Consider the following 20,067-nt stretch of genomic DNA (forward strand, 5'->3'; position numbering starts at 1 on the left):
CGTTACACTGATGAAACCAAGAGATTGTACTCGGTGTTGGAAGCGTACCTTGCCAGAAATTCCAAGAACGGGTCTCTTTACTTGGTTGGTGACCACTACAGTATCTCGGATATCGCAATCTTCCCATGGGTCAATGTTTTTTCCTACCTTGGTATTGAGATCACCGAGTATCCGTTGGTTGCCAAGTGGTTAGAGACGATTGCCGCCTTACCAGAAGTGAAGAAGGGGTTGACCGTTCCTGCGCCATATCCTTCTCGGGGGTGAAAGGGTTGACCATTCCTGTACCATATCCTTCTTAGTTGAATTATAAGTTAAAAGTATAAGGGAAGCTTTAGCTGTCTGCCACTATCTACTGAGAAATACACATTACGAACGAATCCCGAGTAAGAAGAACGAGAGAAATCACCTAGCTAGAGCATACGCTCAGTTCACGTGGTGCTATCGAGGTAAGAAGGTTGCTAAAATGCCAGAAGCAGGAAAAATTGACGGTTCAATGTGCAGAAATTCTCACTTAAGCTTAACTATTTGAAACTCGGGCAATGAAACCTAGCGGCGCCTTCTTAATACTGTACCGCATAATTATGGGGTTTTCCATGTAGGAGCACTGACAGAGATCCTCCAAACTGTCCCAGTATATCCAGCGTTGCTGACCTATAAATCGCATCCAAACTGCTTCCTTTCATCTGGAAATAATAAGAGATATGCGGCCTTCTATGCAGAACAAATTACTAATCCTGCCTCGTATCTTAAGCTTCATGCGTTATCGGAGATTTTCCATTCCAAGCATGCACCCTGGGAGCGAGCGGAAAACGCTGCAGGGGGTTTCATACATAAATAGCCGGGCTCCAGCTTGTGAGCGTTTTTTCCCAGATTGCTCCATCACAAAACTTTGATATAAAATATGAGTGCCGGTAAGTTTCCGCAGCTGGCTCACTCCACATTCACGTATACTAACGCGCTTAGCCGTCAACCACATCAAGCTTTACACATGTGGCACCCCAAACGGGTACAAGGTGTCCATTCTCTTGGAACTCTTGGGCCTTAAGTACGACTTTCACTACCTCAACATCCGCGAAAACGAACAGAAGCAGGAATGGTTCCTCAAGTTGAACCCGAACGGGCGGATCCCCACCTTATCTGATACCAACCACTCTGTCAGCGGCTCCGATGGAAGCGACGGGATCACTGTCAACGAGACCGGTGCGATTATGCAATACCTTGTGGACAAGTACGACACCGAGCACAAGCTTTCTTACCCGATTGGTACTAAGGAGTACTACTTGCAGTTGGAAACATTGTACTTCCAGATGTCCGGGTTGGGGCCAATGCAAGGCCAGGCCAACTTCTTTAGCAATCTCGCCCCAGAGAAGATTCCGTACGGTATCAATCGCTACACTGAGGAAACCAAGAGATTATACTCGGTTTTGGAGGATTACCTCGCTAAAAACTCCAAGAACGGGTCTCTCTATTTAGTTGGTAACCACTACTGTATCTCCGACATTGCAGTTTTTGCCTGGGCCGACGCGTTGCACGTGTTGGAAATTGAGATGTCTGAATATCCATTGGTCGATAAGTGGTACAAGACGCTTGCGGCCTTGCCAGAAGTGCAAAAGGGGCTAACGATTCCAAGAGCATCGGTATATGCCAAGAAGGGTTGAAATCAGGGGACGTACGTTAATATAATGTATCTGCCCATGATTTGAAAATATAATGGTGCTAAAGCTTAGACCTGGAAGAGAAGGCTGGATTATGGGATAGAACAGAACTGGAACGTAGATATATATGTTGGACACGGTACATTTCGGGCGGGTATACCTATGTTGAGCCAAGCGCAATGGTGCTCAGATTACGAGTGCGTTCGTCGGAAGCCGTAAACAATGTATTAACTTAATACATCAAAATACAAAGATATGGTATAAAGAATAATACAAAGGATAATACAAAGGATAATACAAAGGTATAGTACAAAAGATAATACAAAGTCATGAGAAAATACAAGGACGCGGTACAACTAGTTCAGTACAAACCGAAAATCATTGAGAGTACCTTTGTTATAAGAAACCTCCGTCATTAGAAATTGATCCACTAGACCAATAAATCTTGTTGCTTCAGAAACCCATTGGCAGCTCCGCTACTCTCTCGGTTGGATCAAACAACTCAACTTCCACGCCCGGTCATCTTCCTTAATGTTCAATTGCTTGATCTTCCACAACTCCAACAACACCAACTCCTGCAACGCGGGCACCGGCGCAATATCTAACCGCTCCTCTGGCCCCGCGCTGCCCGGAGGAGTCATCCTCCCCTTATAATCCTCCACGTACGACACCTGGAGACTCTCAAAATCGGAAATCACCTTTGTCGCCTTCAAGTACTTGTCAATATTAATCAACTTCCCAAGGGCTCCCTCAGCACTGCGGTAGTTGGGATTGCCCTCCACGATAAACGTCAAATCCTGCAAGAACAAGCTCACGTACGGCACCAACGGAAGACGATCAATATTGGAAGAGATCAAGAACGTCTTCAATTTGGCACGGTAAATACTGTAGTTCTTGTCAGGGATCACGATCGAGCTCAAGTATTCGTACAAATCCGTATACTTCTGCAGCAAGTCGTCCCAGAGAACGCCCAAGCGGCTGATCAAGAACGACTGCAAAGACGTAATGATCGCCGCGAGGGAGTTAAAGTTCCGGAGGTAAAGACAAGAGACCGCCACCTTGAGCCACGCCTGCATGTTGGCGACGCGCTGCTTCATGGAAAAGTCCGGCTGTAACATCGACTCAAGCACGTATTCGGAGAGACAGTTGGTGAACAAGACGGAGCGGGCAACGTGTGGCGCGAGGTTAAGGTGAAGCTTCTTAGGCGCAAAGTTCTCGTTGAGCAACTCCTCGTGCCGAATAGCACAGAAGAGACGCGACTCGATGATCGTGAGCTGCTTCGCAAGCTCAAGCGCATTAAAGTCGAGGAGGTGCGTACGATAGTTGGTGAGAACCCATGTCTCGTAGCAGTTGCGGTACCAGTTGGTAATCATCAGGTCAAGATCCACGGGCACGTACACGCGCGCCGTAAGGAGTTTCTCGGGACACCATTTCTTGCCCAAGATAGTGCGGAAGCCCATGTTGATCTTCTCGACTGCTGCAACCTGCGCGGGCGTCACGAGCGGTGCGGTCGTCGTGACCGCAGACGTGACCCCCAACGGAATCGCCACGCTACTGCTGCTGCTGGCACCCAACTCGTAGCCGTCCACCATCGAGTAGCGTGCATAGTTGCGCGTCAACATCATGGATAAGTTACGGTCGGCTTTACTCACCTCGCGGATGCGACGCTCTACGAGTTGGAACTGCGCGCGCGGCAGGAACCGATCTTTGGTATTCTCCACCGGCGGGCGCGAGGCCAAGCGCGCGGCCACCTCGATCAACTCGCTTGACTCGCGCGGGAGGTAGAGCGAAACCCCCTCGTTGAAAAAGTTGATGAGCGTGGAGAGAAGCGGGTAGTCCGACTGGTGGTTCCAGTAGCTCTCCAACCATATCTGGAACGTGCCGCAGATCAACTTCCGACGCTTATTCAACAGAATAGCATCAGTGTTGGCAGAGTTAGTAATGTCAAAGCGGGAAATCAACTCCTCGACAAGATCAATCCCCGAGCTGAAGATCCGGAACGTCATCAACACCGACGAGATGAAAAAGTACTGCGGCGGGCTGGCTTCATTCGTGAGCGTGTACACCAAACTCCGGAAGGAACCCCCGATCAAATGGCCGTCATTGTCGGTCAACAACTCCCGTTCGTAGTCATGCGGGAAGTTGGTGGCCGAGTCGGTGGTGAAGGGCTGGAAAACCGCGTCGGAGCTGACAAACGGCGTGGAGTCCATGGCGGGAAGGTAGGCATTCAAGATGGCCGCCCCATCCGCACTGACACCCAACGCACCGGTCTTGCCCATGCGGATGGTGGAGTAGCGCGCGGAGCGGCGGTGAATCTTGTCCACCTCGCGAATATGCTGCTGGCCGTTGGTGCTCAATAACCCGACAGAGCATTTACGGATGAACGTCTCGGGGTCGATCTTGAGGCGATAGAAGTCCGGGTACTGGCGCGCGGCATCCAACTGCGTATCGCCTGTGACCTCAAAGATGCGACGGATGGAGTAAATTGCGCGCGCAACCGAGCGCACCATCTTTGCAGCCACCTCGATCAAACTGCCCCCCTCGGCCGTGTAGTAGTATGTGGAGCGCGCCTTTTCGTGTTTCTTGCCCTTGGGCGCGCTCTTTACCGCCAAGTCTGCACCCTCACGGCGCTCCAGTGCCGTTTTGGCCACCAATTTCTTTACCCCCGACACCAACTCGCTCACAAGCGAGAGCAACAGGTCCAAGGAACTGTCAATCTCCGGCGGCAGCCGCTCGAGCGATGCGGACGCAATCTTGTTGATGAAGAGCAACTCGCGGAGAAGAAGGATAATCTGATGCGTAATGTTCTCCAAGAGCTCGCATCCCACGGGGTTATGCTCGATCAAGTCAAGACGGCCAATGATTAACCCGAGGTAGTTGAACAACAACGTATGGATCTCCGTCACGCGCGGCTGCACAAATGGCGGCTTTTTGAGGTACGGGATCTTCGACATGGTGTTGGAGCGTTCGAGAATTTTGGGCGCGGATTGCACCTCCGATTGCGCCAAGTCCGCCTCGATCCCCCAGATATCGAGGAATGCCACTGCCTTGCGCAACACTTGGTAGATCAACCGCTGGAGCGTGTCAACCTTGGCCGTGTTCGTGGTGTACTTGTACTCGACCGCCCTGCGCATCAACTCAAACCAGTCGGCGAGCAACACCTTGCGGATCTTCTTGATAGTAGGCCGCTTCGCGACAATTTCAGATGTCCGCGAGATGCACTCCGTCTCCTCGAGCAAAGACCGGACACCGTCACGTACGGAGTTCAACGTCTTGGTTGGAAAGGTCATCGCAGGAACCCGCTCCTCGCCGTCGTGCACGCGCACTCGCTTTACCACCGGCACACACATCGGCTCGCGGAGAAACTTTGCACTCGCCGCAAACAACAATTTGAGCGGCTGCTTCGACGCCGCGAGCTCGCCCGGCGAAAGGCGCTCCACCTTGTCATACTCGTACTCAATACAGTGGCGGAAGTAATTCATCGGCACCCACCCGCGTTGGAGGTTGAGAATCAACGTCACTTCGCCCCAGCCGGACGGGTCCGTCGAGTGCACGAAACAAATGTCGTCCTTCTTGAACGAGAGACAGATGGACGCATCCAGCTCCGCCTTCAAACTGAGTGCGTCGAACGCATGTGTCGCAGTGTAAAAAAGCGCAGAGAGTTCGTTCGTGCGGCCCACAATGGTCTCATCCAAGTTTCCGGTTGCGGGCCCGTTTTCGTCAATGGGCACGGTGTTCCCTTTCGTCGTACGCGGCGTGCTGAGTGCGAAGCCGTTACGCAAGTCGTGCGAGTGCGAATAGCGATGTACCTTGGGCGGGGTGGTTCCCAGAATGGCGTAGTCCCCGTCATACTCAGAGACGGAGCTGGCCTTGGGCGTCACATCGCGCGTGGCATGGACAACCTTCACGGGAGTTTCGAGCTCGTGCAAATCACCCGAGGCGTTCTCTGTGTACCTTCCCCTCATCCTTTCATCCTTCGTGAAAACACTGAACGGCTGCACTTTCGATACCACAAACACCCTTGGGGTCTGGGAATCCAGAGGTTTCTGTGCTCCGACAACGGAAAACGCGGACGACGACTCAACCGGTGATCCAGCAACGATTGTCACCCCGTCATTCTTCACCATCAGGACCTGCGTCGCCACCGACTCGTGGCGCCGGGTGGGGGAAATATGGCCGTCGTAGATGGATACCGACGACTCGCCGTCGCTGTCAAGCTGGCCGTTGCCATCCAACGTGTAGTCGCCAGTGTCCAAGGTAGTGTCCATGTTCACATCATATGGTTGCTGCGTTTGGTCGTAGAACTGGAAGCTGTCCCGGGATTTAGACAAGTCCCGGAATGCGTCCATCTGCGACATCCGCTTGTTGATAGCCGAGAGGGACGCTTCGCTAGGCAACGCCGGCGGGGTCTCTTTCGTGGTTGCCACCGAGTCGTCGCTGTCGTATGCGTCAGAGTACGGCCGGGGCTGTAACGGGTTGCTGGACGCCATGCGGTCTCGGTCATCCTCGCTCCCTCCCTCGCTGGCGGTGTAGAAGGAGTTTACCGTGGCCGATGACCGAATGGGATAGATAGCTCCGTGGGCTGAGACGTGCTCGTTGAGCTTGGGTTCGTCCGCTTCAAGCGGGGTTTCCTCGTCGGAATATCCCTGGCTGGCACCGCTGTCGATTACCAAAGCTGCATTCCCTGCGGTAATGGTGTTGATGCTGTCGCGGTAGCTGGGGTGTGCGTGCGCGCCGGTCGGCAATTCTCCGTAGACACTGCTGGTGGCCATAGATACCGGCGCGCCGTTCCCGGTGCGTGGCTTGCGCGGCACCTCGCGGTCAATATCGGGACTGGGGAGGTTCTGGGCGGGTTCGGTGTACACGGAGGAGGCCATGCTGTTGTGGCTGCCGGGAGAGGTTACAGACGGCTGTGACCAGTACGGCGATGGGAAGCCCCCGGGGATAGGTGAGAGCGGGGAGTCTACGGAACCCTTTCCCGTTTTAATTTGGAGGTTTTTGGGATTTTTGAGGCTGGGGCTGCCAGTGCGCGCTTCGTGCGCACGCCCGGTGTACGTACCGGCCATCATCTGAGATGTTGGCGTCAGGTGGAGGTTTTAGGGAATAGAGTCGTTGCTATGGAATGCTAACGGAAATACCCACAGTGGAAATCTCTGCGGTAGAAAGAAGGTACGACGGTGGATCGGCGTAACCACGGTTAAAGGGATTATGTAGCTGGTGAAACGTCTATTTTGCAGAAGCAGGCGTCAGCGACTTCAAGTAGCAATAAAGGTGATGGTCTGGTGGGGTTGCGGAACCAAATAATCGGGGAGCTCAAATTGGGCCTAGCGTGTATCCTGTGCTGGCTGGGTCAATCTTGGCTGAAACTGGAGGTCTAGCAGCTAGTGTAGGCTTGAGTTCAGAAAAACGGAAATTTCTGGACGCGATGATAGATCTAGATCACGGCTGGCAGGAATCTTCCGAGGGGTTGTAAGTTCTGTCTCTAGCACACGGCGTCTAATTTTTAACAGCACAGCGCGACAATGGCACTAAAAAAGGTACGCACGTGATCTGCTACATGGCCACAGCCAGAACGCTAGAACATGCATAACAGGTACGTCACAGAGGACGAGCGCGTTGGACTGACGCGTTGCAAACGGTCTGACGCGTTGCGGGAGCTCTGACGTGTCGCGGTTCAATCCCAGAGGAAGGATTATACCTGTGCTTTAAATCCTTTTTGGTTTAGCCTACTAGAATTTTGAGAGTTGGGTGAGCTCGGTCCAACAAGGCAGATACTTGGAATGGCAGGTGCTTGGAATGACAGATGCGCGTCAGTTACCACGTGCAATGTACATGCACGAAAAGGGGTGGCTGGTGTCATATAATCTGTCGTCAAGCAAAGCCTATTGCAGGCAGACCATGCGTTGGGCCGTGGGTGTGGAACTCGAGAATATAAAAAGCGCCCATTTTATCACGTTATAATCTGGTTGCGATCAACTTCCATATAGTTGGTCAGGTATAAAAAAGGAAACAGAAGCAATAGCAGGTTGGTGAAATAAGCACGAAATGCCAACGTGTATATGCAATTCTCTATGGGTTCGCTGTAATTAATCCGTGGGAGCTCTGTTATCTTGTGATAAGGAAATCGAGAATCCCAACCGAACCACTTCGCGATATAGTAAATAGCTGTATCTGTTCGACCTGACAGGCATAGTTTAACGACCGAAAATGACCTTCCTTAGAGGATTAGCGCACCCTGAAAGTCTCCGAGATAGCATGTGTTCCGCACGCCAGGTTGAGACCTTTGCACTTAGGAAGCATTTTTGTGGGAATGGAGTGTGCTGCTTCCACGAATATGGCGATTCTCCCGGGCAAACCTAAATTATACCAGATGTGGTATATCTAATAGGTAATAGTATCAGCTAAAAGTGAATACTATTCATCTATAAGATATTCGCAGGGGAAGGATAGTCGGTGACTTTATATACGGAGACGGATACGATATCAGGGCGTCCGCTTATCGGAGATGGTAATGGACGTCGACTTTTGTCAAGTTAAATGGCACTTTTACTACAAGTATACTGGTTAGCTATATGACTTATAAAGGATAAAAGAAGGAGAGATTGACCTCATTATATAAAGTATAGATCTCTACTACGTGACCACTACATACTTACTACTCCAGAGAAGTGGTTGAGGATAGGAAATTGTCAAAGATATCGACACCAGCTTTGTGGCTCTGTATCAGATGGAATCTGATATCGCCGGTTTATTCGTTGTATATGAGCCAGTTTCTCTCCCATGGATCATCTAGTCGACCCCCTACCGTACACTAATATCGATCAGTGGCTATACTGCTTTACTTCAATACCCCTGACCTGATACATTCCTATCTGTTAAATCGGGTTGATTCGTTTGAATTCAAACCCTTTAAGGGTCTGTTACAAGGCACAAGGTTTATGTGGCTTTGTGATATCTCCACACGAATATTAGCATATCCCCTGGTCTCTTGTCTAATATCCGGGCTTGAAATAACGCTTTCAACGCATTCATCCAAATTCTCCCAGCTATGTCCCAACCAGTGTGTCATACTCTATGCGTCATAGTGTCTCCCACTCTGTTTACCGGATTCGGTAGGCGCGCTCTCCTTCTCCTGCTCCTTATCGCATATCTACTGTATGAGTCACTAACAAGACAGACTCAGTGCAGGATGTGAGCCAAAAATCTCTGGAGGTATGCAGGCTGAAAAATTCGCACCGCGGTAAGCACCGCTAACGGAAGTTTCATTGGTCCGCGCTCGTGTTCTCTCCGCTGTCGGTCGAATTTTTCACTCATATATAAGTCTCCGATCCCCTACAGCCCTAGATTTTTCTGAAACTCTCCTCTCCGCATCTCTCACATTACCATGTTGGCTGCTAGACAGACAATCAGACCCCGTACTGCGGGTATCTCCAGCAGAGTACGTATACCGATGGAGCAGTGGTCAAAGGAGGCATTAGGAACGTGACCGGGTCAAAAAAAAAAAACCAAGGTGATAGAAGTCAGGGCATCATCGTTCAGGAAATTAGCCTCCTGAATCTTTTTTTTCCTGAGACATCCCGACACCGCTTTTGTATCCTCTCGTGTCACCTGGAGCCCGAACCAATAATCCTTGACATGCTCCGGACGCACTCGCTAAGTACTAACTACTCAGCTTCTCGCAACCTCTTCCTACACCGCGCCCACAGGGTTCGCGTCGCGCACACCGCCCTACGCGCACCTCCTCGCAAACCTCCGTGAGGTCAACCATATCCTTGGAAAGCCTCTCACGCTCGCGGAAAAAATCCTCTACTCGCACTTATGCAACCCCGCAGAGTCCCTCGCCAACGCGAATGGCTCGCTCGCCAACATCCGTGGCCAAGAATACCTCAAGCTCAGCCCCGACCGTGTCGCAATGCAGGACGCGTCAGCACAGATGGCACTTCTCCAGTTTATGACATGCGGCATGCCCCTGACAGTGGTCCCCGCTTCCATCCATTGTGATCACTTAATTGTGGGCAAAGAGGGCGCGGAAACCGATTTGGCAGCCTCTATTTCCACAAACAAGGAGGTGTTTGACTTCCTCGAGTCATGTGGTGCCAAATACGGCATCCAGTTCTGGGGCCCCGGCTCCGGAATCATTCACCAGATTGTCTTGGAAAACTTCTCGGTTCCGGGGCTCATGATGCTCGGGACCGATTCGCACACACCCAACGCGGGCGGGTTGGGCGCGATTGCGATCGGCGTGGGTGGTGCAGACGCGGTCGACGCGCTCACCGGCACGCCTTGGGAGCTCAAGGCGCCAAAGGTGCTTGGGGTTAAGTTGACCGGGCATCTCAGCGGCTGGACGTCTCCGAAGGATGTGATCACCCACCTCGCCGGGTTGCTCACCGTTAGAGGGGGCACCGGCTATATCGTGGAATACTTTGGCGAAGGTGTGGAGTCGCTTTCGTGCACGGGGATGGCAACGATCTGTAACATGGGTGCGGAAATTGGCGCGACAACCTCGACATTCCCGTACCAGCTCGCGCATAAGCGCTACTTGGAGGCGACGCACCGCGCGCCGATCGCAGCAATCGTCGACCAGGTGCACCGCGACACCGGATTCCTCGCGGCTGACGCCGGCGCACAGTACGACAAGGTGGTTGAGGTGAATCTCTCAACCTTGGAGCCACACGTGAACGGGCCTTTTACACCAGATTTGTCGACCCCTATTTCGCAGTTTGGCGCCGTGTCCAAGGCCGAGAACTGGCCGCAGACCGTGTCCGCGGGTCTCATTGGATCGTGCACGAACTCGTCGTACCAAGACATGTCGCGCGCGGCGCACTTGATGCAGCAGGCTGCGGATGCGGGGTTGAGGCCAAAAATTCCGTTTTTCGTGACGCCCGGATCCGAGCAGATCCGCGCCACCATCGCGCGCGACGGCCTTATTGACGTGTTTGAGGGCCAGGGCGCGATCGTCTTGGCTAATGCGTGTGGCCCTTGCATCGGCCAGTGGGACAGAACTGACATTGCCAAGACATCCAGTGAAAGCAACGCTATCTTCACCTCCTTCAACCGTAACTTCCGTGCTAGAAACGACGGAAACCGTGAAACCATGAACTTCCTCACCTCCCCGGATATGGTTACCGCCATGATCTACTCCGGCGACATGGGCTTCAACCCGGTCACCGACTCCATCACCAAGGAAGACGGCACCGCGTTCAAGTTTGTGCCTCCGCACGGGGATGACCTTCCGGGACAGGGCTTTATAGCCGGCAGAGCGGAGTTCTACCCCGAGGCCGAGCCTCAGCCACAGCCCTCGGTGGAGGTTTCGGTGAGTCCAACATCTGACAGATTGCAGTTACTCGAGCCCTTCCCGGCCTGGAATGGCGAGGAGCTTGCGACCAGCGTGTTGTTGAAGGTTGAGGGTAAGTGCACTACCGATCACATTTCCGCCGCGGGTGTGTGGTTGAAGTACAAGGGCCACTTGGAGAACATCTCCAACAACACCTTGATCGGTGCGGTCAACAAGGAGACAGGCGAGGTCAACACCGCGTACGATTTGGACGGTCTGGCCTATGGGATCCCAGAGTTGATGATCAAGTGGAAGAAAGAGCACAGGCCGTGGTGTGTGGTTGCCGAGCACAACTACGGCGAGGGTTCTGCCAGAGAGCATGCTGCGTTGTCGCCAAAATTCTTGGGTGGTTCCATGCTCTTGGTCAAGTCGTTTGCCCGAATCCACGAAACCAACTTGAAAAAACAGGGGATGTTGCCATTAACCTTCGCTGACGAGACAGACTACGACAGGATCCAGGGTGGTGACGTACTCGCGACCAAGGACTTGGCCGACATGATAGCCAGAGACGGCAATAACGGGGGTGTCTTGACCGTTACCGTCACCAAGAGAGACGGTACTCAGTTTGACATCCAGTGCAAGCACACCATGTCCAAAGACCAGGTTGACTTTTTCAAGGCCGGTTCTGCCATCAACCACATCGGAAATTTGAAGAAGCAGGCTGCATAGCTGTGTATATTACTGTTATTTATTGGTAAAGTAGTCTTCAGGGTATTAACTTTTGATTGTAAAAGCCCCGAGGTGTTGACGAATGGGTGCCCATAAGACTCAAGAGAAGGTCAGAACATGCAAACACCTTTCGACTTCAGCTAGGATAACTGTAGTTCAGTATCTTTCAACCATATATTTAGGTGCTGTCGTTCTTATGCCCAATAGAATCTGAACCACGAGCTGCTGCATGCCGGAATTTTTCACCGTCCCCGGATTATGAAAAAGGCCAGCATCCACCCGTCCACCATCTGTAAGATTCGCATCCACAATGCGCCTAAATATCCTTATAATCCTCTTTTCCATCCTCACGACTCTAGGTGAGTGTTCTAGAGGTGACAGGCTCCCCCGATTCCAGGAATGTCTCTCTTCGTGTATAGCCTCGCTCTGCGATCCCACCCTGGAAACCCTCCACTCGCACGCCTTTACACCTCTAAACCCGCTCCACAGACTTCTTCTCTGGGATTGTGAGTCCGACTGCAACTACCAGTGTCGACGGATAGTCACACAGGAACTCAAACAAGCACACTTGCCAGTGGAGCAGTTCTACGGGAAGTGGCCATTCATCCGTGTGCTCGGGACCCAGGAACTTTTCTCGGTGGTGTTCTCCCTCGCCAACCTTTATGTGAATTACAAGGCGTTCCAGACGGTTCAGAGCTATAAAAAGAGCCTAGAATCCGGGGCTGCGGCCGCAGCCATGGCGAGTCAGTATCTAACCTTGATTCTGACCAGTTGCGCGGGTTGGTTGGCCAGCACGGTGTTCCATGTCCGTGATTTTGCCCTCACCGAAACTCTAGACTACTTTCTAGCCACTGGAATCATCTTGAACCAGTTATTAGTGATTTCTATCCGTATTTTCGAACTATACAAGAAAGAAAACGCCAGGGTTTTATTCAGAGTCCAAGTTTGTGCTGTGGTCTGGTACTTGTTTCACTGTATCAAGTTGCTCCACTTTTGGGACTACCAGTACAACACCAACGTCAGCGTGGTGACAGGGCTTGCTACGAATATCCTATGGACGGTCCATAGCGTTAGAACCTATAGAAAGGCTAAAAAGGACACCACCTTGAATTCAGCATTGATTCCGTATGAGAATAGCGTGCTTGTCAAGTTGGCGGCGATCGGAGTAAAGGCATTTCCCGTCAGATACCTTGGCTTGGTGCCCATTTTCATGAACTTGTGGATATTTGCCGGGATGGCGTTTGAGCTCTTTGACTTTCCTCCATGGTTTGACTTGGTTGACGGTCACGCGATGTGGCACTTGGTTACCTTCTTTCCGCCGATTGTGTGGTACGACTGGAATATCTGGGACTTGCAGTTAGAGAGAACCGATGAGCTTGGCCGGTCAAAATAGAAAAGGGGGACCAGCCCGTGTTAGCCACTGCAGGGGAGTAATTTCCCCGCAGACGGATGCAAAAAAAAAAAAGACGTGCTGTTTGCTGCTTTGTACGAAACGGGGTAATTTCCGAAATATAGCTGAAATGCTATGCATTGGAATAGGTTTCCTTGCTGTAAATAGAGTACAAACCTGGTATATACCCAGAGCCAAGAGTAACGTCAGCTGAACCTAAGGCACATGCTTAATCTGAGCAAAGCCTATTTGATTCTAGGCCTCGTCAAATTTTAGCTCATGCCGAAGGTGAGCTCATACTTTGTATAACTAAAGCAGCCAGGCCTGTGAGAGGTTGCAAACTCACATAAACCTTCCTACCCCGATGTGCGTCAAGGACTAACTTTAGATAAACTCTGTTTTGGGATCTTTCATATCGGGATTTTAGATCTTGGTTCAGACCAAAATATTATTCCAACAACGGAAATAAGCTTAAGTATATATGAATGTGCATTTAACCATAATTACTCTTGGCACACTAGCCAAAAGGCGTAAATATGCAGCATAGCACCGGAATCTCCTAATCTGCATCCGTGCCGTAAGTCAGAGAGGCTCCAGGTTACGTGCTTGCGATGTTGTCACTGGAGCTTTTGTAGAAGGAAAATAATTGCTCAAAAATATGGGCTTTCAAGAAAATCTTTATTCAAGTCCGGAGAATTCCAACTTGGTGTACTTTCGAAATTCACAGCCTGTATCTTTTTTTTAAAAAAAATCTCTACGCTGGGTCCAGCACACCGTTGCTGTGTTAGACTTCCCCACTAACATTCCCCAGCTTCAGCAATAAATATCACAATGGTGTCAATTAGGGCCTATGTAAAGCCCTAGGTCTGTTATTCCTCAGTGGAGCCCTTATCACCGTTATGGGCCACCCTTCTCACCTTCCTGACCCTCTTGGTTTCGCCAATCTCCGCCTCCTCGTCCTCTGAGTTGTCGAGGGTATTCACCATGGTGCTGTCGCTGCTCCCCACATGCAAGTTTGCAAGCGTGGACTTATCCGCCGCCGGGCCGTCCAACAACGCTAGCTGGTCCTTGGGGAAGATATAGTGAAAGTAGCAGGCCCAGAGCATCCCGGCAATCAAAACCCCAGGGAATCCCACGGCACCTTTAGTGTTTGTGATGGAAAACTCCGCCACAAAGAGAATGAGCAAGAACGTAACGTACACGTAGTGCCACTTTTTGTCCGGTTTTGCGTACTGCTGGAACTCTTCCCTACGTTCGACGTTGAACTCAGAATGAGTAAACTCTTTGTCCATGCAGATGAAGCGAAGTCGATTAGTGACGGCATTTCCGTTGATCCCCAAAAGACCCATTATGAAGAACAAGCCCGACAACACGGCCTGTGGAATCAACCCGAGCACCACTAGCAACGGCCTAGTCATCATCCCGATGGTCATCAAACCCTGCACCGTGTTGGTGAAGCGCTGTTCCACGACCCTGGTAATTTTGCCCGTCTTGGGATCGTGCACGCAGAGCGAATCCGTGTGCAACGGCGCCTGCGGGATCAAGCCGTTGGGAGCCGGAATTCCCAAGATCCCGGCCACGCCCGTGGTGATGCCTAACAAGCAAAAGTCCCAGTGGAAGGAAGCTGGCTTCTTCAAGGGGTACTTGGACGCCTGGCAAATGAGCGAAGAGATGTTGTGATCGTAGTAGAACAAAAGCGTGAGAAGGATGGCAAAAGGAATCGCGAGAAAGACGTCGCCGACAGAGATTTTCCAGAAGTGGATAAACCAACCGTCGGGACGGCCACCATCTAAGGCATTCAGGTATTTCACGGTTGGGTGGAACGCCAGGGTAATGGGAAGGCGCGCCAACTCGGTCCGAGAAATGTTCCCAAAGTGCGCAAACCCGGTGTAAAACACGACACACAATGGGGTTCCGTAGTCGGCAAAGATCTTGCGCACTACGGGCTTGAAATAGTGTGACTGATTGCCAAACGCGGCGGCCGCGACCCCAAAAAGGGTCATTAACAAGGCGATGACAATCGACAAGTAGCCACTTTCGTAGCTAATGTCCGTGAACTGCTTCGTCAAGATCTGGATGCCCTTCTGGATATACACAAAGTTGATGAAGAAGCCAAACACTTCGCATGAGAACTTGGAAATGTAGCGGGTGTAGTTGACACCGTTGGCAAAGGCGATGGCAAAGTGCATCACCATACTCCAGAGACAAACCCAGGCCATAAACGGGAAGAAAGGTGTCCCTCTGGGTGTGATGAGCTCGTAGACCGTGTAGTTGAAAATCGAAATGGGGCCTGTCACCCCCACCACACACAACGGCTGGCCCGAAAGCAAGCCAAAGACCACTCCCGCCATTCCAGACGATAGGAGCACCTCATTCACGCCATACGAGTTGTGTGTCTTGTCAAACATGTCCTGCGCAAAGGCAATCGCCGGGAGTAAGTTTGTGAAGAAAACATACACCGTGGATGGGATCACGCGGTAGTCCCAGGCGTCGGTCCAGTCCAGCACGTAAACTTTCAGCCGAGCGTGGATATCTTGCGTGATGCCCTTTCCAAAATACCTAATAAACAGCATATTCTCAGTATAATGGCTCTGGGCGACTCAGAGAAGAGAGGGGGAAGACAGCTTATAAGGTATTTGCAAAACCGTTTTGGTTTGCACAAGGGTAAAGCTTATTTACCTTAGCCGTACAAAATTTCATATATCCTGCGTTGAACAAGATTTCAACCGCCGAACGCTCCATGACGTATACAAAGCACATGTGGGGATAAAGACTGAGGTGTGAAATAAAGGACTTGAGAGTTGATTACAGGTAGGTATAGGGGTTTATTATGAACTGGTTGAAGTAAATGAAGTTTGGTTGGTATTAAAGCCATGATTCAGTGGTAAATATTCGAGTTATATATATATATTCAAACATTTTTCTACTCTGATTTTTCCCACGTGGATAATTTAAATTCTCATAATAAAAATTATAATCAACCTTAAATACTATTTATTTTTTATCCGTTTTACAACTCCTTAATCTTGGAAACTTCAAACTCCACATTGGTTTCCACATCCCAGATGAACCAATCGTACAACATCCACGACGGATAGATGGTGGCCAAATGCCACAAAGCGTGGGCGTCGATCAAGTCCCAGAACGGCGGAAAGTCAAAAATCTCCAACGACATTCCTAGGATAAACATCGAATTAAGCATCACCGGAACGAGCGTATACACCTTGGGCGATCTGACTAACCCGTGGTATCTTGCGGTAGCAAAGGGCTTTGCTTTGGCGGTGATCGAAACCGGAGAGACGACAGGCGCCGCGGTGGGCGGAGCCGTGGACGGTGGTGTCAATAGCTGTGACTGGGTTTCCACCTTCAAGCCAACCTCTGATACACTATCCAACTTTTCTTCAGCCATGTCCTTTGTTTCTTCAACCTCTTCCAAGCCCGCCAACTCTTCCAAAAGGTCGTAGTGCTTGAACAACTTGAAGCAGTGGCGTATCCAGACGGCGTTCTGAAGGATGCCAAACAACACGTTTGCCTGCATGTTGTAGGTGTAGCTCCAGTCGATCATTAGGCGGGCCAAATGGCCAATGTATAAACACAAACACGCAAACGTCAAGGTCGAGAACTTCAACCAGTTCTGGGGCAAGTAGTATTTGTAGTAACGCGTGGTGATAGTGTAGAAGCCGGTCATGACGGTTGCTCCGGCCATGTAGTAATCGGCCCGCTCGGTCACAAGCAAGTCGCGAATGTGGAACACCGTGGAACAGATCCAGGCGCCCATGGTTACCGCAGAAGAAAACATGATTTGCGCGTACATCCGCTTCTGCAGGCGGCCGGCATTTCTGTGCTCGTGGTAGAGCTTGCGGAAACCCAAGAAGTGCGGAACAAAGTTTCCGATGGAAAAAACCATACTGAAGAGCTCCTGGATCCCTGCTACCCGCACAAACGGCCATTTTCCGTGGAATTGCAACACCTCCTCCCCGCGCTCGATGCGCTCGCGCGTAATAATCTGCTGGCACTCGTAGTCGCAGTTCAGCTCACAATCCCAGCGCAACCACGTGAGGTAGTTTGGAAGAGGCATTGGCGAGAAGTAGGCCAACTGTGGGTATGTCTCCAGCGTGATGTTCTGCTCATTGGCAACGTTCCAGCACACAAGCACCTTGCAGTCCTCGCGGCACGCCTCGAAGTCTTCTAGGTCATCGCCTGGGGATGCGAGGCACGCGGATAAGAGTAATGTGATTAGCAAAGGACCCAAGGGTTTCATAGCGTGGCGAGGGAGAAGCAGCCGAAGATGAAGAGAATCCCCAAGGCGCCTTATACCTTGACCGGCAGAACAAATGCGACGCGTCAATACCAACACGTGACTGTGCGGCAAGTGGGAGCCCAGGCGGTCGTCCCAGTTTGTATTTATAGCTAATGATATATACTATTATAATATTTTCTTAGAAAGTAGCGGCAAATTCTTTTGTAGCACAGTTGTATTTCCTTTGGTGGTAGTACCGTGCCAGCCTTGGCTCCTGCAATGGCGTTACGCAATGGGCAGTGTATATTTGATAGGGAATCGGCTGGCCCCCGTAAACCCTAACTTCGTATATACGAGATATAAGCTCTTTACCAGGCTCATTATTTCCTAGGCAACGATTGTTTGGTCTTGGCACTGCTTTTCTAAGGGTGAAGCTTCATGGAGCTAACAAACACAAAGTTGTCTGGCCAATCAGCGAGGGTTTAATCTGGAATGCACCTGATCTGGGAGAATTCCGTGATGACGAAGCGTGGCTTTCCTAATTCCACCTCAAACACCGTGTAGCCCCTTGGATCGATTATATAAAACTTCACGGTTACTATGGTACCGTTTAGTAATAGCCCAGTCCAAATGGCTAGGAGATAGGGCAAACTTCGCTTTTTGTAACTGCATTTTAATCGGCCCTTAGTTGGATACAAAATACACCCCAGGTTTCTATAATGTTGGTATTTATAACTGATAAAAGTGTTGATAGTATAAATTTCCATATTGCCATTATTTATGGTTGATAAAAGTGTTTGTATTTTTGTATAAGCCTCCGGGTCTATCCAAACCCACTTTAGGACCTAGGGCTGGTGATCGTTATAACATTTTCTGACTATGCCTCCCTGCTTGGCTAACTATAGAACCTGGATCCATTTTTCTCAGAGTAGGTTACTGCTACCCTTTTTTATGGATCGACCAACAGCTACACTAGCCTACGTAACTGCTTTTACTTGGCATTCCATGTATTAGTTGGAGGCTGTAAACAGGTTTCCTAGCATTGGCTATTTAAAAGACGATATACAAACACGCAAGAACCTAGAGTGTCCGTTAGAAAGAGGGAGAAATGAAATAATGCAATAGAGTAATAGTGATGCCATATGACGATGTGAAAAATGCGAATCCTTGGTTAGAGTTAATGCAAAGGGGGGTTGGACGGATGCCTTATTGACGTTAAAAGACAACAGCCAGCAAGTCTTCGCGATGGTTCCACGAGGCTTGGATAAAAGGCGACTGTTTTGAAGGGACGGTAGGAAGCACCGTGACCTTGATGCTCGTCAGATAGTCATCCTCCTCGGCTTCATTAATCGAAGAAGACTCAGAATGGGAAAAGACCGAGGGACTGTACAACGAGGGAAGCTGGCACTCCACATCCAGGTCATAGAAAGTGGATTCCCAGGATTTCTTTTCCGAGGGAATAGTTGTGATTGATTTACGCGCAATAGGCAAAATGTTCTTTGTCGTTGATCTGGTAAAAGTCCTAAGCAACATCAACCCTAAGCCGGCAAAGATAAGTAGCGCACCCACAAGGTAGACTGTGCTAATCCCCCCACTTCCAGCGTCTGGGTAATGGCTTTTGAACTCCTTCGTCACCCGGTTGAACTCGCTTTGGAACACCATGGACTCTTCGTTGAGCTGGGAATCGGTCTGCACAACCACAGGAAACTCGTAGGTGAACAACCCCAAGCCTCGATATAATGTGGACTGGAACCCCCTTACGAAAGAGGCTTCAGGAATCACGAGATCTATTTCACCAGTATTCTGATAGGCATGTTCTCTTAGTAAAACTGGGTCGTACGGAAGGGCCACCATTTTAATTATGTGCTGGTTCGGTTTTGTGGTAAAGAGTAGGGTCGGAAAATAGTAAAGGGTATGAAGAAAAAGGGGGGAAAACTCGACGTAATTACCCGTAGGGAGCCAGCCTTATATATCACCCCGTATATGGGGGTGATAAATATCGAGCCTAATTATAGGGTTTGTTAGAATCTTGAAACCAGTGGCTGGTGCTAAATATAACATGTCTGTTGTCAGGACCTGCATAATGTGGAATGACGCAGCTACCCTGCCATGCATATCGCAACAGATTTAATTAGTTACATACGCGTAACGTTTGTGCTGGGAATGTGGCGGGGCACGCGAAACTCAATATTGCGCCGCACTCCAAGCTATTTTTAACCTCTGTTGACGAATCGTCGGGGATCGAACTATTTGTCGTGGATACGCAGCAAGTCAAAATTACGTTGCTAAGTAAAGATAGAGATTTATGGCACACAGAATCCACTACGCGTTTCAGGGTCGTATAACAGGACAATCGTAGGAGAGAGTTGCCTTGTAGATGCACATGCTAGTGCGATTAGTTGTGGGTTTTGTCTGGAGGTTGTTTAGGGTGACCAGGAGGCTATTGTTTTTCAATGCTTCTTCCCATGGCTAGCCCGTTAAATTGGATAGTGCTGATTTAAACACATCCCAGGCGGGTTCAAACGAGCTCTTTTTGTCAGTCAAGAATGTGTGCGCACTGTTAGATAGCCCCTTTGAGTGCGACAAGGTAACTTCCTTAGAACGATCTGAAATATAATCGAGTCTACGGAACCGAGCGCTATACAATAGACACCACCGTATATTTAGATAGGGAATGTGCGCAAGAGGCGTGTGAGTTACACGGGATTCCACCAAGCCTTTGTTACGACGCGTGGCAAGTATGCTTCGTCGAATCTGAAACGTGGCTGTCGCTGTGGCG

At 50.3% G+C, this 20,067-nt stretch overlaps 8 protein-coding genes across 8 annotated transcripts; 4 read left to right on the forward strand and 4 right to left on the reverse strand.

Moving 5' to 3' along the window:
* Window positions 1-21: 21 nt before the first annotated feature.
* BABINDRAFT_161330 (uncharacterized protein) lies at window positions 22-264 on the forward strand (the record flags this gene model as incomplete). The annotated part of the gene is made up of 1 exon (XM_019128747.1): window positions 22-264. A coding segment is annotated over one exon (243 nt), but the record flags the coding sequence as incomplete, so codon positions are not given.
* Window positions 265-901: 637 nt separating this feature from the next.
* BABINDRAFT_171299 (glutathione S-transferase family protein) lies at window positions 902-1,658 on the forward strand (the record flags this gene model as incomplete). Its single annotated transcript, XM_019130805.1, has 2 exons — window positions 902-911; window positions 964-1,658. The coding sequence occupies 2 exons, from the start codon at window positions 902-904 to the stop codon at window positions 1,656-1,658; spliced, it is 705 nt and encodes a 234-aa protein (XP_018985711.1).
* Window positions 1,659-2,131: 473 nt separating this feature from the next.
* On the reverse strand, window positions 2,132-8,738 carry BUD5 (Ras family guanine nucleotide exchange factor; the record flags this gene model as incomplete). The annotated part of the gene is made up of 2 exons (XM_019130806.1): window positions 2,132-6,565; window positions 8,727-8,738. 2 exons carry the CDS (start codon window positions 8,736-8,738, stop codon window positions 2,132-2,134), a joined length of 4,446 nt encoding a protein of 1,481 aa, XP_018985712.1.
* Window positions 8,739-9,039: 301 nt separating this feature from the next.
* Window positions 9,040-11,658, forward strand: ACO2 (aconitate hydratase; the record flags this gene model as incomplete). The annotated part of the gene is made up of 2 exons (XM_019130807.1): window positions 9,040-9,093; window positions 9,328-11,658. The coding sequence occupies 2 exons, from the start codon at window positions 9,040-9,042 to the stop codon at window positions 11,656-11,658; spliced, it is 2,385 nt and encodes a 794-aa protein (XP_018985713.1).
* A 287-nt stretch (window positions 11,659-11,945) lies between these two features.
* BABINDRAFT_161333 (PGAP3/PER1 family protein) lies at window positions 11,946-13,540 on the forward strand. The gene has a single exon (XM_019128748.1). The coding sequence runs from the start codon at window positions 11,969-11,971 to the stop codon at window positions 13,049-13,051; it is 1,083 nt and encodes a 360-aa protein (XP_018985714.1). The 5' UTR covers window positions 11,946-11,968; the 3' UTR covers window positions 13,052-13,540.
* Window positions 13,528-15,673, reverse strand: BABINDRAFT_161334 (uncharacterized protein). Its single transcript, XM_019128749.1, has one exon. The coding sequence runs from the start codon at window positions 15,619-15,621 to the stop codon at window positions 13,918-13,920; it is 1,704 nt and encodes a 567-aa protein (XP_018985715.1). The 5' UTR covers window positions 15,622-15,673; the 3' UTR covers window positions 13,528-13,917.
* A 312-nt stretch (window positions 15,674-15,985) lies between these two features.
* On the reverse strand, window positions 15,986-17,337 carry BABINDRAFT_161335 (PGAP3/PER1 family protein). Its single transcript, XM_019128750.1, has one exon. It carries the CDS (start codon window positions 17,307-17,309, stop codon window positions 16,059-16,061), a length of 1,251 nt encoding a protein of 416 aa, XP_018985716.1. The 5' UTR covers window positions 17,310-17,337; the 3' UTR covers window positions 15,986-16,058.
* Window positions 17,338-18,060: 723 nt separating this feature from the next.
* On the reverse strand, window positions 18,061-19,159 carry BABINDRAFT_161336 (uncharacterized protein). Its single transcript, XM_019128751.1, has one exon. It carries the CDS (start codon window positions 19,140-19,142, stop codon window positions 18,504-18,506), a length of 639 nt encoding a protein of 212 aa, XP_018985717.1. The 5' UTR covers window positions 19,143-19,159; the 3' UTR covers window positions 18,061-18,503.
* Window positions 19,160-20,067: the final 908 nt, after the last annotated feature.

The sequence above is a fragment of the Babjeviella inositovora genome (assembly GCF_001661335.1).
Source record: "Babjeviella inositovora NRRL Y-12698 unplaced genomic scaffold BABINscaffold_5, whole genome shotgun sequence".
NCBI lineage: Eukaryota > Fungi > Ascomycota > Pichiomycetes > Serinales > Babjeviella > Babjeviella inositovora.